This window comes from Lithobates pipiens, unplaced genomic scaffold (genome assembly GCF_037356315.1).
Source record: "Lithobates pipiens isolate NorthernLeopardFrog02 unplaced genomic scaffold, aLitPip1_a1.2 Scaffold_18, whole genome shotgun sequence".
NCBI classification, from domain to species: Eukaryota; Metazoa; Chordata; class Amphibia; order Anura; family Ranidae; genus Lithobates; species Lithobates pipiens.
The window spans coordinates 465,587,194-465,604,754 of record NW_027507758.1 but is presented as its reverse complement, the minus strand read 5'-3'; the positions used below and the strand labels follow the sequence as shown (position 1 = coordinate 465,604,754).

General features: G+C 44.3%; 1 protein-coding gene across 1 annotated transcript in view; it reads right to left on the bottom strand.

Moving 5' to 3' along the window:
• Positions 1–17,561, bottom strand: part of CUL3 (cullin 3) — a 150,567-nt gene that overhangs the window by 47,478 nt on the left and 85,528 nt on the right. Inside the window, exon 5 of the mRNA XM_077488284.1 lies at positions 8,739–8,853. Coding sequence (XP_077344410.1) covers positions 8,739–8,853 — 115 coding nt within the window. The remainder of the gene's footprint in view (positions 1–8,738; positions 8,854–17,561) is intronic.

The following is a 17,561-nucleotide window of genomic DNA, read 5'->3' as shown; positions in this document are numbered from 1 at the left end:
CTGTTGAATTGAGGGGTTGAATAATAATAATTGACCCTCTGAATAAACTTTTCACTATTTAAAAAAAAATTAAACAAAGAAATAACATTCTTGTTTGCTGCAGTGCATTTCACACTTCCAGGCTGATCTACAGTCCAAATGTCACAATGCCAAGTTAATTCCGAATGTGTAAACCTGCTAAATCTGCAGGGGGTTGAATACTACTTGTAGGCACTGTAAGTGTGAATGGAATGTGCTTGTGAGGAGAGTTTTTAGGCAGCAAAAATTACCTAGAAAGGTTGAGGTTGGGGGGGGGGGGGGGGGTCAGGGGTTAACATCAAGTCCTACAACATTTTCAATTTGAAAATGACATTGCATTAGTGTGAACCAAGCCTTAAAGAGGAAGTAAACCCTGATGAGTTTACTTCCCCTTTCATTCCCTGCAAAGGCAAAGCATAATGGACTACTATGCATCGCATAGTAGCCCATTATGTGTCACTTACCTGACACAGGAGCCAGCGAAGTCGCCGCTGTCCCCTGTAGTCCGCCGCATCCATCTTGTTGGTGGGGTCTCGCAGCTCCGCCGCTGTCACACGGGAGTCGATACGCGCGGCAGCTCCATTCTTGGAAATGCCGCGCTCAGTGCGCCTGCGCGCCGCTGTCTGCGGCGCATGCGCCGTAGACAGCGGTGGCCGTTTTCGGGCAAATATCTCCTAAACCATATAGGTTTAAGAGATATTGCTTGGACCTACAGGTAAGCCTTAATCTAGGCTTACCTGTAGGTCAAAGTGGTTTGTAAGGGTTTACAACCACTTTAAGGCTGGTACACGATCCAAAAATCGTCTGAAAAATACAGCTTTTGAAGCGATTGTATGATCATCTGATTGTTAGATAACAGCTTTCGATAGCCGATCATGACAGTTCATCTGATATTACTCAATCGAGCAAGCACAAAAATGTATCTTGAGCCCAGATTCACACTGAGCTGCAGGAATGAAGCCGTGCAATTTCAGCTGAACTCACACGATTTTACTCCGGCATGTCAGTCCCGAGTTCCGCCGCAATATCAGACATCTGTGCAGGTTTCTGCACAGATGTCAATGTAAATCGGAGCCTGAAATCACAAAAAAGTAGTGTAGAAACTACTTTATGAAGTCTGTGTAGTGCCGCAAATGCAATGCCACATCGATTAGGACAGTGGCATTGACGGCAATAACCGCTGATTTGACAAATCGCATGTCAAAACGATTCAGTGTGAACCAGGGCTTAACGATACCAGATCGTACGATTATCGTTTAAATCAGTAAAAATGGTCTAAAAATACAATATAAACAAATTACATCACATTGCTTAATAGTATAGTTAATAGTATAGTAACCTATTAAATTTCTTCTTAAGACTATCAAGAAAAAAAGTCATACGATCTGTCGCCGGATTTTCAGATTCTGTGTACAGGGACATTAGGCCCGCCTGTCAGTTTCTGAGCGGACCACCTGCCTGCCATCCAATCCCACAAGATCCGCTGAAAACAGAGGGATTGGATTAAAAAGGACATGCTGTCTATTTTCATCCGATCTTCCCAAAATAAAAGCAGGGCTCTAACAGATCCATCCCTGCAGTGAGCAGATGGATTTGTCATCCGCCTGGTCAGCGGGGATCAATGGAGCGATCCCCTGGTGAGCTAGTGTAGTCCACCCCTTGTGAAAAGGGCCTTAGTGCAGACATCTCCTTCAGAGAGAAGGAATAGATACATTGCATCTTTTCTTCCTCACTAGCGGAGAGATCTGTTCTGTCCTCTTCACAAACGAGAGACAACACAGGCACCAAATGCAAAATGAATGATCAGAGTTGGGATTTTTGCACTGCTGTCTTGGGTAGCTAGATGATAAAGCATATTATATTTAACTTTTTTTTCCCCATTAACTTTACTAATTTCTTCAGTTGCTTTCTGGCCTAGGCCAAAATGATGTCACACATCCCAGGAGTCTTCATGGGCTTTTTTCCTTAATCTGGATGAGGGCATGAGGGATTTTCTTAGCAAAGCGTGCATTACTGCCTGCATGCCAGATTGTTTTTAGGAAGTAAATGCTACATGAATCATGGACCCTCACGCAAGATAGCCGCAGCTAGAAATGCTAGGGGGCGTTTTTCAAAGTGATTTCTCAACAAAATAAATCAAGGAAACATGGATGGAATGGTGAGCTTGCTTTGAATATTAAAACTGAATCAAAATAGCATGCATTACTGGTTTATGGTGCTCAGATACAGTTAGGTTGCTGTAACTAGGATAGTTGGGTAGCTCCACAAATATTTTAAAGCTGGCCATAGACTGTTCGAATCTTGGCCAGTTCAGCAGGTCCTGGCCGAGATTCCAATCATGCATGGGCAGATTGACTGTACCCAAGTTGAATGATCAACTTGGGCACAACCAGCTGGTCGCAGTGGTGGAATTATAGGGGTCGCCAAGATCGCCATGGCGACCGGGCCCCCTGTACTCTTTGATGGGGGGGGGGGGGGGGGGGGCTGAGAGGAGCTCCCCGATCAGCCAAACTGTAATCGGCACTGTACAGGGAGCTCCTCACATTAGCCTAAGTGAAAGCACAGTGCTGTACTCTTTGTCTCCCCCTACAGCGCAGTACCCGGCAGGAAGCACCAAGGTAAGCGTCTGCCGATTTTTAAAAAAAATAAAACTAGCTACTGTATTTGTGTGCGTCCAAGCTCATATATGCATATGTATGTGAATGTGCTCATCAGTGGCGGTGCATCCAAAAGGGTGCACAGGTGCCACCCCCTCTATGACCAATGGATAGATTCATGCATAGCATGAATCTATCCATAGCCACCGCTGCCACCCCCATATTTAGGTGTCCGGTCCCTTTTGGGGTGCCCGGCACCTGAATTACAGCGGCTGAGGGCTTTTTGAAGCACCTGATTAGAGCCATTGGCTCTAATAGGCTTCAAAATAGGTGAACTGTGAGCGCCATGCTTGACACTCTCAGTCTACCCAGGTGTGGGTGGTTAAGAAGGAACGTGTGGAAGTGTCGCTTGACCTTGTCCCCTGCTCTCTCCTCACAGGATTTGGCGGGTAGCAGTGGGAGCCATTACCCGAGTCTCCCCTGGGAGGCCAGGAGGTGAAGGGAGTAGCCCTGGGAAGGAGAGGCTACCAGGATTGGTCTAGCAGCATGGAGGAGCCTGCAGGAGTGGAGGATCAGATGAATAAAACTGCTTTATCAAATCCCCTAGTCAGAAATAAAAACTTAACGTTTGCTATGCTGGTTCAACCCTCCTGCAAAGAAGGGAGGATCTTTTTTAGGTTTGCTAAAGTAGAGCTTTAAAAACAGGAAAAATGGTTACCAAAAACAATTAAAGCGTAACTAAAAAGGCATTTAACCGGTTCCTGACCGGCGCACGCCGATGTACGTCGGCAGAATGGCACGGGCAGGCATGTTGGTGTACAGGTATGTCCAATCTTTAATGCCGTCCTGCCATCGTCGCGTGTCGGTCGGGACCCCCGTGAGTCCGGTCGCGGGTCCCACGGACTCATTCGCCACAGGCATACCCACGATCGTCTCACGGGGCGGCTCAACGGAGAAATGCCGTTGTAAACAGAATTTCCCCGTTCTGCCTAGCAACTAGTAACGCTGATCTCTGCTCCATGTGATTGGAGCAGAGATCAGTGTTGACTAAATGAAAGCCCAGCCCCCCCACAGGTAGTAACACACCCCTAGGAACACTTAACCCCTAAACTGCCACCCACTGTTTAACCCCTTCACTGCCAGTGTCATTTACACAGGAATCACTGCATTTATATAGCAGTGATTGCTGTATAAATGACAATGGTCCCAAAAATGTCCGATGTGTCCGCCATAATGTCGCAGTCACAATAAAAAAAATATCCAAGATGAAAAAAATAAAAAATAAATTGCCCTTAGTTACACTTTGAACTTTTCTCTATATATAGGAAATACGGAATCCTCCTAAGACACTAGCCAAGAAAAATAAATAAATAAATAAATAAAACATGGGGGGGGGGGGTTACATCTTTTCATTTTTTTTTTAATAAGGTTTATTACCTTTCACAAAGATAGCCCATTGATAAAATGGTAAATGATCTAGAAGACATGACTTTACCTATCGTACATACAGTACCATGCAAAAGTATTGACCCCCTTGGCTTTTTACCCATGTTGTTAAATTACAGCCTTTAGTTCATTTTTTTATCTGAATTATATTTGATGGATCAGCACACAACAGTCCAAATTGGTGAAATAAAAATTTGAAAAAATATATACATAAAACTATTTTTCAGAAGTACAAAACTGATAATTGGCATGTGTGTATGTATTCACCCCCTTTTTATGAAGCCCAAAAGTCACATGAACGGTCATTACATATACACACCTTTTTGAAAGGCCCCAGAGGCTGCAACACCTAAGCAAGAGTCACCACTAACCAAACACTGCCACCAAGACCAAGGATCTCTCCAAACAAGTAAGGGACAATGTCAGAGTCAGGTTATAAAAATAAATAAAAAATTATAATATATATCCAAAATCTTGGATGATCCCTAGGAGCACCATTAAATCCATCATAACCAAATGGTAAGAACACAGCACAACAGCAAACCTGTCAAGAGTTGGCTGCACACCAAAACTTACGGACCGGACAAGGATGCCATTAATCAGAGATCTAAGGTAACCCTGGAGGAGCTGCAGAGTTCCACAGTAGAGACTGGAGTATCTGTACATAGGACGACAAAAAGCCGTACGCTCCATAGAGTTGGGCTTTATGGCAGAGTGGCCAGAAGAAAGCCATTACTCTCAGCAGAAAACAAAATGGCACATTTTGAATTTGCAAAAAAGGCATGTGGGAGACTCCCAAAATGTATGGAGAAAGGTGCCCTGGTCTGATGAGACTAAAAATAGGATTTTTATAATAGCTTACCTGTAAAATCCTTTTCATTCACGGGACAAAGAGCACCATAGTAATTACTATGTGGGTATAAGGCACCTTCAGGTGATGGACACTGGAATACCTAATACAGGAAGTTCACTCCCTATAGCACCCCTCCTCCTACCAGGAGTACCTCAGGTTTTTGTAGCAAAGCAATATATCTAAACCCCAGAAAGAGGGGAGGGATCTGTGTCACGTTATTTACTCCAAGAAAAGGATTAAACAGGTAAGCTGTTATAAAAATCTTATTTTCTTTATCGTACATCACAGGACACAGAGCACCATAGTAATCACTATGTGGGACATGCCATAGCAATGCTATTTGAGAGGAGGGAAAAACAACCTGTAGGGCACCCCCAGACTTGAGGACCTATACTGCTGCCTGAAGCACACTGGGCCCAAAGGAGATATCCTCATGTTTTCTTACATCCACCTGATAAAACTTGGTGAATGTATGTACTGAAGACCAAGTTGCGGCCTTACAGATCTGAGCCATGGAGGCCTGGTGACGCACTGCCCAAGAAGCACTAAACGCCCTGGTAGAGTGCACTTTGACTTGAAAAAGAGGAATCTTACCCCTTAAATCATAAGTCTGAATTATAATTTGCCAAATGCACTTAGCAACAGTGGATTTCGACGCTGCCTGTTTCTTGGAGACCCTCTGGTAGTACAAATAAGACATCAGTCTTCCGGATCTGAGCAGTCTTTAAATAGACTTTGACCATTCTCACCACATCAAGACAATGTAGCGACTTCTCTTCCCTGGAGCATGGTTTTGGGAAAAAAGCCATGGCAGGACAATATCTTGGTTCAGGTGAAAACCTGAGACCACTTTTGGCAGAAAACCTGGAGGAGGCCGCAATACCAATACCACATTATAGCAACCAAGAACATCAACTTCCTTGTCAGGAGGACTAAGGGAATATGCTGTATTGGTTCAAATGGCTGTTTTAGTAACACAAACAAAACAAAGTTCAAGTCCCAAGGGTTAAAAGGTGACCTAACTGGTGGATTAAGCCACATCACCCCTTGCATAAAATCCTGGACTAAAGAATGCGACACAAGCGGTCTTTGAAATAAGATCGATAAAGCTGAGACTTGGCCCCTTAATAGTACTCAAGTCCAATTTCATCTCTACCCCTAATTGTAGAAAGGCAAGAATTCTGCCTAGGATATACTTCCGAGGGTGCCTATATAGTTCTGGAAGCTGGCTTCCTTGCATTAATCAAGGTAGAGATAACAGACCCAGAAAGCCCACGTTTCTTCAGAATGTGGGTTTCAATAGCCAAGCCATTAAATTTAGCATTCATAAGGTAGGATGGAATATCAGCCCCTGTGATAGTAGGTCTGGCCGTAGTAGAAGGGACCATGGTTCCTCCACCGCCATCTTTACCATGCTGGTGCTGACAGAATTACCGGCTTTCTTTCCAGCTTGATCCTGCAAGGAAGTCATGGCAGCAACTTGAATAGGGGGGAATGCATAAATCAGTGAGAACTGATCCCACGGTCACCAACGCATCCATTCTGCATGCGAGTGGATCCCTTGTCATGGACACAAAGTTCACCAACTTCATGTTGAATCTGGACACCAGAAGATCTACAGCCAGAGTCCCCCATCTTTGGCAAACAGCTCGAAAAATGTCATGGTGAAGGGAATAACTGCTGGCGACCCAAGTAGTCCGCCTGTCAATTCTCTACTCCTGGAATGAAGACTGCTGATAGACACGGAGCATTCCTTTCTGCCCAAGTTACAATATGGTTCACCTCTCTCTGACCCTTGGTGATTGATATAGGCCACAGCTGTGGATCCTGACAGGACAATCCCGTAACCTAAAAGTCCAGGCCTTCAGAGCCAGACGCACGGCCCGAATCACTAGGATGTTCATGGGCAAGGCTCTTTTGGTTCTTGACCACTGTCCCCAGTGGTGTGGAGGCATGACTGGAGTTGCCAATGCCTGGAGGTGGAATTTTTGGTACCATTTGTGAGGTCTTTGTGGTGTCTTTTTTGACAGACATAGTCCTAAGCACAAAAAGCAGAGGTACTAAACTGTTTAAAATGCAGTAATTGCTGAACAATAGTCTGACAGTATAATGTCGCTATACAAGTTCAGTCTAGCGCTGGGAAAAAAGTCCTTTACATATTAGGAATGCCTTTGCAGTCCTCACGCGCCCCACCGCTCCTGTGTCCCAAGTGTAGCCAGGCTTGCTTCTCTCACTATCAGCCGAGGAGATCGTGCGCCAGTTGATTTCTTAAGCCTGCGCTAGGGTCGTGCATCCTTGTGGACTCCACGTCCTATACACGGCACAGCGCCGGGGGGTGGGGGGGTGCCTAGATACCCACATAGTGATTACTATGGTGCTCTGTGTCGTGATGTACGATAAAGAAATTCAATTTTGGCCATCAAAGAAAACGCTGTCTGACGCAAATCCAACACATCACCAAAGAACACCATCAGAACACCATCAGAACACAGTGAAACACGGTGGTGGCAGAATCACGCTGTGGGGATGTTATTCAGCAGTTGGGATTGGGAAAATGGTCAGAGTTGCTAGGACGGGGGATCACCATCCAGCAGGACAATGACCCCAAACACACGGCTAAAGAAACACTTGAGTGGTTTAAGGGGAAACATGTAAATAGTCAAAGCACAGACCTCAATCCAATTGAAAATCTGTGATCAGACAAAGATTGCTGTTCACAAGCGCAGACCATCCAACTTGAAGGAGCTGGAGCAGTTTTTCAAGGAGGAATGGGCAAAAATCCCAGTGGTAAGATGTGGCAAACTCAGACTTATTCAAAAGCGACTTGGAGCTGTGAGGGCTGCAAAAGGTGGCTCTACAAAGTATTGACTTTAGGGGGGTGAATAGTTATGCACATTGACTTTTCCTGTTATTTTGTCCTATTTGTTTGCTTCACAAAAAAAAAAAAAAAATGTATTCAAAGTTGTGGGCATGTTCTGTAAATTAAATGATGCAAATCCTCAAACAATCCATGTTAATTCCAGGTTGTGAGGCAACAAAACACGAGAAATGCCAAGGGGGTGAATACTTTTGCAAAGTACTGTAGACATAATTCAACAAAAACTATAGGTTTGGTGTTATTTTTTTTATGCCAAACTGTCATTTCAGAAGTCACTTTTGCAGGAGGTTGTGTGTGAGTTAACTAGGTTATCAGAATAAAAGAAAATTCAGACAGTGTTTGACTTTGGATTAAAGTATAAATAACCTGAACAAAAATCAATCTCATCAGTCATCCCAGCTGTGTAACCTGAATTACTGGACACCATATTCCTATGTAATGGACAGGAGGAAAGGTGGAGGTTTTTGTTGCCCAAATCTCGGGGGCATCCTAGAGTGACAACATTGAGCTCCACTGAACAGTACAGCAAGTAAGGAGTTGTCATCTAAAAACAGGAAGGGTGTTACTGACAGGATCACTAAAAAAAAAATAAGGCTTAATTCACAGGGGCACATAGACCCAAGTCCCTGTGCAGGGGGTTGTGTTTATGTGCCTGACAAATGATAAACAATAATGTAGATGCGTGTAGGCAGCCTATCAAAATTAACGACAGACAGAGATGCAGAAATGTGCAAATCTTCCCACAAACACCAGAGCAGTTGTAAGTGCTGACATGTACAGGAAGACCTTTACACAGCCATTGCCTATTTTATATTGTCATCCATTTCGACAGTCAAACTGCACCTGTCATTTCTCAGGCACATTAACACAACTCTCTGCACTGAGTTATAGGATTGGCCAGCCGTTTTTTAAAACCTGACAGCAGTGCAGACACTGAATCATTCACCTGGAAGAACTCTGCAGACATCTCTAAAAATGGGGCTTCAAAATCTTCTTCGTAGACAGACCTTCCTTCCAGCCCAAGGATCATAAGCATCTGACAGGCATTTCTAATTGCACCTCTGCCAAGAAATAGAGTAAAGTGATTAGAAAACAGAAATTATCTTTACTAAATATTTAAGTGAGATCCTATAACCAGACCATACACACACACACATATATATATATATATATATACATATACATATATACATATATATACACACACACATATACATACATACACACACACACACTTTTTAAATGCCCAGCCATGGGTCGGGACCACGCCACTGGCAGCACGCTCCTGACCCGGTGCTGAGCTCCGTCACCGTGGGACCAGCGGACCCGATCGCCGCTGGTGTCCCACGATCGGGTCACAGAGCTGAAGAACGAGGAGAGGCTGTGTAAACAAACCTCTCCCCCTGCTTCCTACTGAGCCTGTCACCGATCGTCTGTTTCCTGATATAGGGAAAGACGATCAGTGACGTCACATGCAAGGCCACGCCCCCTACAATTAAAAAGAAAAAAAAACATAATGTCATACATAACACCTACATTGGCCCCTAGTGGTTACCTCCTTCACTGCCATTTACACAGGAATCAGTGCATTTAAATAGCACTGATTGCTGTATAAATGACAATGGTCCCAAAAATGTGTACAAAATGTCTGTGTCCGCCATAATGTCGCAGTCACAAAAAAAAAAAAAAAAAAATTATAAAAATGCTATAAAACTATTTTGTAAACGCTATAACTTTTGCGCAAACCAATCAATCGAAGTATCAAAGTAATTCCGATTTTTTTTTACCAAAAATATGTAGAAGAATACGTAACGGGCCTAAGCGGAGGAAAAAAAAAATTTTTTTTTATATATTTTTTGGGGATATTTATTATAGCAAAAAGTAAAAAATATAGAACTTTTTTCAAAATTGTCGCTCCATTTTTGTTTATAGTGCAAAAAATAAAAACCGCAGAGGTGATCAAATACCACCAAAAGAAAGTTCTATTTGTGGGGAAAAAAAAAAAAAAGACGCCAATTTCATTTGGGAGCCACGTTACACGACCGCGCAATTGTCAGTTAAAACAACGCAGTGCTGAATCACAAAAAGGGGCCTGGGCCTTTGGCTGCAAATTGGACCAGGGCTTAAGTGGTTAAAGCAATACTAAAACTTTAATTTACATTATCCCTTCTCTTTATAGTGTCTTGAAAGTATTCACACCCATTCAAATTTTCCACATTCTGTCATGGCTCAATTAAAAATGTACATTTTATTGGCATTTTACGTCCTAGACCAACACAAAAAGGTGCACATAATTGTGAAGTGGAAGGAAAATGATAAATTGTTTTTAAAATGTTTTACAAATATCTGAAAAGTGTGGGGGGCATTTTGTATTCAGCCCCCTTTACTTTGATACCCTTAAATAAAATCTAGTGGAACCAATTGCCTTCAGAAGTCACCTAATTAGCAAATAGAGTCCACCTGTGTAACTAAATCTCAGTAAAAATACAGCTGTTCTGTGAAACCCTCAGAGGTTTGTTAGAGAACCTTAGTGAACAAACAATATAATGAAGGCCAAGGAACACACCAGACAGGTCAAGGAAAAAAGTTGGATATGATAGAAATGCAGTCTGGATGGGTTACACATGCTTTTCTGCATGCGCGTTTTAATGCAGTCCAGTGCATTTTTCCCCCATCTTTTTCTTAACCTTAAGGGCCAGTTCCACCACATGCAGTCCAGTGTGTTTTTGCATCAAAAACGCATGGAAAGTAGGTTATATGGTTTTCAATAACATAGTTCACACCAGTGCAGTGTTCAGGGCTTTTCAGTTCTAGGGGGAAAAAAAAAAAAAAAAAAGTAGAACATGCTGCATTTTTTCTGCACTGGAACACAGTAAAATGCATCAAAAATGCACTGGACCCTAGAATAGTGAGGAAAAAAAAAACACCTGGAATGCATATGGAAACGCATCAAAAACGCACTAAAAATGCGCATGCAGAAACGTGAACTGATCTGGAGTATGTTTGTGGTGTGAAGTCGCCCTAAATAAGGACGTGTGTGTTCCAGTACAGTCTAGTGCAGGAAAAATGTGACATGTTCTACTTTTTTTTCTGGAGCTGGAACTGCAAGCATTGGTGTGAACTATGCCACTGTAAATCGAACCTACTTTCTATGCCAGGCACGTCCAAAGTCCGGCCCACAGGTAATTGAGGCCCACAGCCCGATTTCACGTGGCCCCACAGGTACCGATATAGATAAATGTATATCTCTCTCTATCTACACAGGTGGTCCCCTAGTTACAAATATCCGACTTGCAAACAACTACTTACAAATGGAGGGAGACGACAGGAAGCGAGAGGAAATCTACTCTTTGGAAGGGAAATTCACTCCTGACAGGATCACAAGATATAGAGATGATAGAGATAGAAAATATAGATATATAGAATATATCTTCTATACCTATATATCCAAACATGCCCAAGCTCATCTCTTCACTATACAAAACCACAATGGAAAGAGAATTCTTGTTGGGCAGTGTATTAGTGCTCGGACAAACACACGAAGACCAAATTTTGATGGTTCAAAAAAATGTCAAGCAAAATGGTCGGCTCTCTCACATGTTCACTTCTTCAAATTAGGCCCTCTTTGTAAACACCCCACACGCGACACCCCACGTCTTAATGGGCAACATACAGGTATATTAATATGCCTGTACATGCCAGGGGTTAAAGAAAATAGGATTTTTATAACGGCTTACCTGTAAAATGCTTTTCTTTTGAAGTACATCATGGGACACAGAGCCATCATAATAATCATGTGCGTTATAGGCCACCTTCAGGTGCTGGACACTGGCACACCCTATACAAGAAGTTGTCTCCCTATATGACCCTTCTCATACCAGGAGTACCCGGTTTTGTAGCAAAGTAATACACATGTATACTAGAAAGAGGGGCAGGACCTGTGTGCCCCATGATGCACTTCAAAAGAAAAGGATTTTACAGGTAAGCGGTAAAAAAAAAATCCTATTTTCTTTAACCTCTGGCACATACAGGCATATTAACATACCTGTTCATTGCCCTTTAACCACTTTCAGACCGGACCATTTTGCTGGTAAATGACCAGAGGTCTTTTTACACTTTGGCACTGCGCTGCTTTAACTGGTAATTGCGCGGTCATGCAATGTTGTACCCAAACAAAATTTGCGTCCTTTTCTTCCCACAAATAGAGCTTTCTTTTGATGGTATTTGATTGCCTCTGCGATTTTTATTTTTTGCGATATAAACGTAAAAAGACCGCAAATTTTGAAAAAAAATGATATTTTCTACTTTTTGTTATTAGAAAAATCCAATAAACTCAATTTTAGTCATACATTTAGGCCAAAATGTATTCAGCCACATGTCTTTGGTAAAAAAAAAGTCAATAATTGTATATTTATTGGTTTGCGCAAAAGTTGTCACATCTACAAACTAAGGTACGTTTTCTGGAATTTACGCAGCTTTTAGTTTACGACTGCCTATCTCATTTCTTGAGGTGCTAAAATGGCAGGGCAGTACAAAACCCCCCCAAATGACCCCATTTTGGAAAGTAGACCCCCTAAGGAAATTGATAAGAGGCATGTTGAGCCCATTGAATATTTTATTTTTTTGCCTCAAGCGATTGAATAATGACAAAAAAAAAAATTTTTTTTTTTTTTTACACAAAGTTGTCACTAAATGATATATTGCTCACACATGCTATGGGCGTATGTGAAATGACACCCCAAAATAAATTCTGCTGCTTCTCCTGAGTATGGGGATACCACATATGTGGGACTTTTTGGGAGCCTAGCCGCGTACGGGGCCCCGAAAACCAAGCACCGCCTTCAGGCTTTCTAAGGGCGTAAATTTTTGAGTTCACTTCTCACTACCTATTACAGTTTTGAAGGCCATAAAATGCCAAGATGGCACAAAACCCCCACAAATGACCCCATTTTAGAAAGTAGACACCCCAAGCTATTTGCTGAGAGGCATGTTGAGTTCATGGAATATTTTATATTTTGCCACAAGTTGCGGGAAAATTACAAACTTTTTTTTTTTTTTTTTTTTTTAACAAAGTTGTCACTAAATGATATATTGCTCATGCATGCCATGGGCATATGTGAAATGACACCCCAAAATAAATTCTGCTGCTTCTCCTGAGTACGGGGATACCACATATGTGGGACTTTTTGGGAGCCTAGCCGCGTACGGGGCCCTGAAAACCAAGCACCGCCTTCAGGCTTTCTAAGGGCGTAATTTTTTGATTTCACTCCTCACTACCTATTACAGTTTTGAAGGCCATAAAATGCCAAGATGGCACAAAACCCCCACAAATGACCCCATTTTAGAAAGTAGACACCCCAAGCTATTTGCTGAGAGGCATGTTGAGTCCATGGAATATTTTATATTTTGCCACAAGTTGCGGGAAAATTACAAACTTTTTTTTTTTTTTTTTTTTTTTTCACAAAGTTGTCACTAAATGATATATTGCTCACGCATGCCATGGGCATATGTGAAATGACACCCCAAAATAAATTCTGCTGCTTCTCCTGAGTATGGGGATACCACATATGTGGGACTTTTTGGGAGCCTAGCCGCGTACGGGGCCCCGAAAACCAAGCACCGCCTTCAGGCTTTCTAAGGGCGTTACAGTTTTGAAGGCCATAAAATGCCAAGATGGCACAAACCCCCCCCAAATGACCCCATTTTGGAAAGTAGACACCCCTAAATTTAGGGGTACACTAGTGAGACTAGGTAATAAATGGCGGGTGCCCTGAAACTATAAAAAAATAACTAACCAACCAGCATCACCTGTAACAGTTATATGGTGATCACTGGTGAAAGGGTTAACTAGGGGGCAATTAGGGGGCTTTATGCGGTAGTATATGGGGGTCCCTGGCGCTATAAAAAGCTGCAGCGAACCTAAATACCTACCTGCCTAACTAGCGTCACCTGTGACACTAATACAGCGATCAGAAAAACGATCGCTTATTAGGCTGGGTTCACACTGGAGCGATGCGGGAACGCCACGAATGCGCGGCGGGTTCCCGCATCGCATGCCTCCCGGCGGCAGTTCACACTGCCCTATGCGAACTGCTGGGAGTGTCAGTGAAATGTTACTGACACCCCCAGATCAGTTCGCATATCGCAGTGCGATCTGCAAACTCGGATCGCATGGTGTGAACACCCATGCGATCCGATTCTGCTGCGGGCCAAAAAAAGGGTCCCGTGCGAATTTGCGGCGGGTGCGGCGGGTGCGGCGAATGGCTGAACTCGAATCGCACAGAGATCGGATGTGATTTGCACTGCAGTGCGGTGCGAATCACATCCGTTCTCATAAACCGCTGCAATGTGAACCCAGCCTTAGTGACACTGGCGACGGGGGGTGATCACGGGGTTAAACCTTTATTGGGGGGGTTAGGGGGGTACCTTAGAACTAAAGGGGGCTAACCCTAACTGCCCTAACAGTTATTAGTCACAAATGACACCCGCCGGGTGATCAGGGGGTTAAACCTTTATTAGGTAATAAATGGCGGGTGCCCTGAAACTATAAAAAAATAACTAACCAACCAGCGTCACCTGTAACAGTTATATGGTGATCACTGGTGAAAGGGTTAACTAGGGGGCAATCAGGGGGCTTTATGCGGTAGTATATGGGGGTCCCTGGCGCTATAAAAAGCTGCGGCGAACCTAAATACCTACCTGCCTAACTAGCGTCACCTGTGACACTAATACGGCGATCAGAAAAATGATCGCTTATTAGGCTGGGTTCACACTGGAGCGATGCGGAAACGCCGCGAATCCGCGGCGGGTTCCCGCATCGCATGCCTCCCGGCGGCAGTTCACACTGCCCTATGCGAACTGCTGGGAGTGTCAGTGAAATGTTACTGACACCCCCAGATCAGTTCGCATATCGCAGTGCGATCTGCAAACTCGGATCGCATGGTGTGAACACCCATGCGATCCGATTCTGCTGCGGGCCAAAAAAAGGGTCCCGTGCGAATTTGCGGCGGGTGCGGCGGGTGTGGCGGGTGCGGCGGGTGCGGCGAATGGCTGAACTCGAATCGCACAGAGATCGGATGTGATTTGCACTGCAGTGCGGTGCGAATCACATTCGTTCTCATAAACCGCTGCAATGTGAACCCAGCCTTAGTGACACTGGCGACGGGGGGTGATCACGGGGTTAAACCTTTATTGGGGGGGTTAGGGGGGTACATTAGAACTAAAGGGGGCTAACTCTAACTGCCCTAACAGTTATTACAGTCACAAATGACACCAATGCAAAAAAAAAAAAAAAAAAAAAAAAAAAAAATGACATTGGTGTCACTGTGACTGGGGGGCAGGGGTAATTGGGGGGGTGATCGGGGGGTAAAGGGGGGGTGTGAGTGTGCCTGGCATGTTCTACTGTGTGTGTGAGTGTTGGTGCAACTTACTGATCCGCTCTCCTCCGTGTCGGAACGAAAAATACCGACACGGAGGAGAGAATACATCACTTCCTCTCCTGTGTTTACATTACAGGAGAGGAAGTGATGTCACCGGGGATTTCTATTCGTCGGGAGCGATCGCGAGGGGGTGGCCATGAATGAATGGCCGTCCCCTCGTCCGGGATCGCTCCCGTACGAATACCGACCGCCGCAGGCACCGGGCGGGGGCCCGATCGGGCCCCCGACCCGCGGGAGGCAAGGGACGTACATGTATGTCCTTATGCCTGCCCGTGCCATTGTACCGACGTACATCGGCGTGCGGCGGTCGGCAACTGGTTAAGATGCGGCATTGTGGGCGAGTGCCTGCTGCAAGCTCCATGGAGTGTGATCGCGGGTCCCACGGACTCCATGTCCACGGGGATACCCGAGAGTCTCACGGAGAGGAAGAAACCGGGAAATACTGATGTAAGCATTCTGGAAAATGTGAAGGTAGAATATCCTGGTTTAGATTAGAATATCCCAGTTTAAAACCTGATACTACCTTCGGTAAAATGTTAGGCTGAGGACACAATATCCTTGTGAATAATATGGCTCTTTACAAGAAAAAGCAGCCAATTCCGATACCGTTCTTGCAGCAGATATGGTTACCAGAAAAACTAGTTTCCTTGTCAAAAAGGACCAAGGGAATATGTCGTATCGGCTTAAAAAACAGGATTTTTAAAAATAATTATCCAGTTCCCGACCAGCACACGCCGATGTACATTGGCAGAATGGCACGGGCAGGCATATTGGCGTACAGGTACGTCCAATCTTTAATGCCGCCCTGCCATCGCAAGCGCGCCGCATACGGTCGTGGGTCCCACGGACTCGATCGCTGCGGGCATACTCGCGATCGTCTCACAGGGTGGCTGAACGGAGAGATGCCGTTGTAAACAGCATGCCCCCGTTCTGCCTAGCAAAGATGATCTCTGCTCCATGTGTTTGGAGCAGAGATCAGTGTTAACTAATGAAAGCCCAGCCCACCCAACAGTTAGTAGCACACCCCTAGGAATACTTAACCCCTTCACTGCCAGTGTCATTTACACAGGAATAACCATTTATATAGCAGTGATTGCTGTATAAATGACAATGGTCCCAAAAATGTGTCAAAAATGTCCAATGTGTCCGCCATAATGTCGCAGTCACAAAAAGAAAAAAAAAAAAAAAAAAAAAGAAAAAACCCCACACACAATCGCGGATCGCCGCCATTACTAGTTTTAAAAAAAAATAAATAAAAAAGGACGTAATTTGGTTTGGGAGGCATGTCGCACGGCCGCGCAATTGTCAGTTAAAGCGGCGCAGTGCCTCTCCTGCGCTGGACGACAGCAATGCCGCGCTAAACCCCACACCCCAAATCACCTATGGCCCTTCCTTTCTTCCTTTGGGATCCCTGTTGGAAGGAAAAAATTGAGTGGGGGGGGGTTCCGTAAGCCGCAAGACTTTTTTTTTTTTAAACAAACAAATTTGCAGGGCTTCCTTCACCAAGAATGGGGGGGGGGGGGGGGAGAAAATTCGGAATGGGGGTAGTCTGTGGGGAGAGAACCCCCCCCCCCCCCAGACCTTAACAGAGGTCTGTCGCTCGGCCGGAGGAAGAAGCATCTGCCTCAAAACACAACGTGGCTCTGAAAAGCATGAGACGCGAGTACTCAGTACAGCCCCCAGTGGTGACACATAGGCATGACAGCATTAACTAAATTTAAAAGGAGACATTTCATAAGAATTTTTTTTTTTAATTCCTTAGAAAAACTCCACTTAGCTTCCCGCCGTGGTGTTTTCTGTGGTAAACCAACAGACCCACTCTTCACCCTTCACGGTGGGCTCTGTTAAACCTTCAGGAGCAGGGGAGCCAAAAACAAAAACCCACAATCCTGGGCCAGCAACAGCACCCTGCCAGTAAAAACTTTATGGCCTTAATACCAAAAGTACTGCAACCCAGGGTCCAGCTTCCCAAAGGAGAGCATTCACAGGCAAAAACCCAATTTCTTCAGATACGAGGCCTGGGTACAATTCAATACGGCCAAGATCAGACACTCTGAATGGATCTGTCTGCATAGCCAGCCCCAGTAAGGATTGCTCCAGTGGAGCACAGCACATCTTTATTCGTGACCAACACCTTAGACACTGGCAAAAAAACGGAGGGGTTATATAGGGAGTGCACTTTTAAAATGTAGGGCATGCCAGTGTCTATAAACTGAAGGTTGCCTATAACCCACATAGTAACTACTATGGCTCTGCAATACCCTGCCATTTTTTTTTTTTTTTTTTTTTATTATTATTTCAGCTTCCCAGTCTAGAGGTGAGAGAGATGT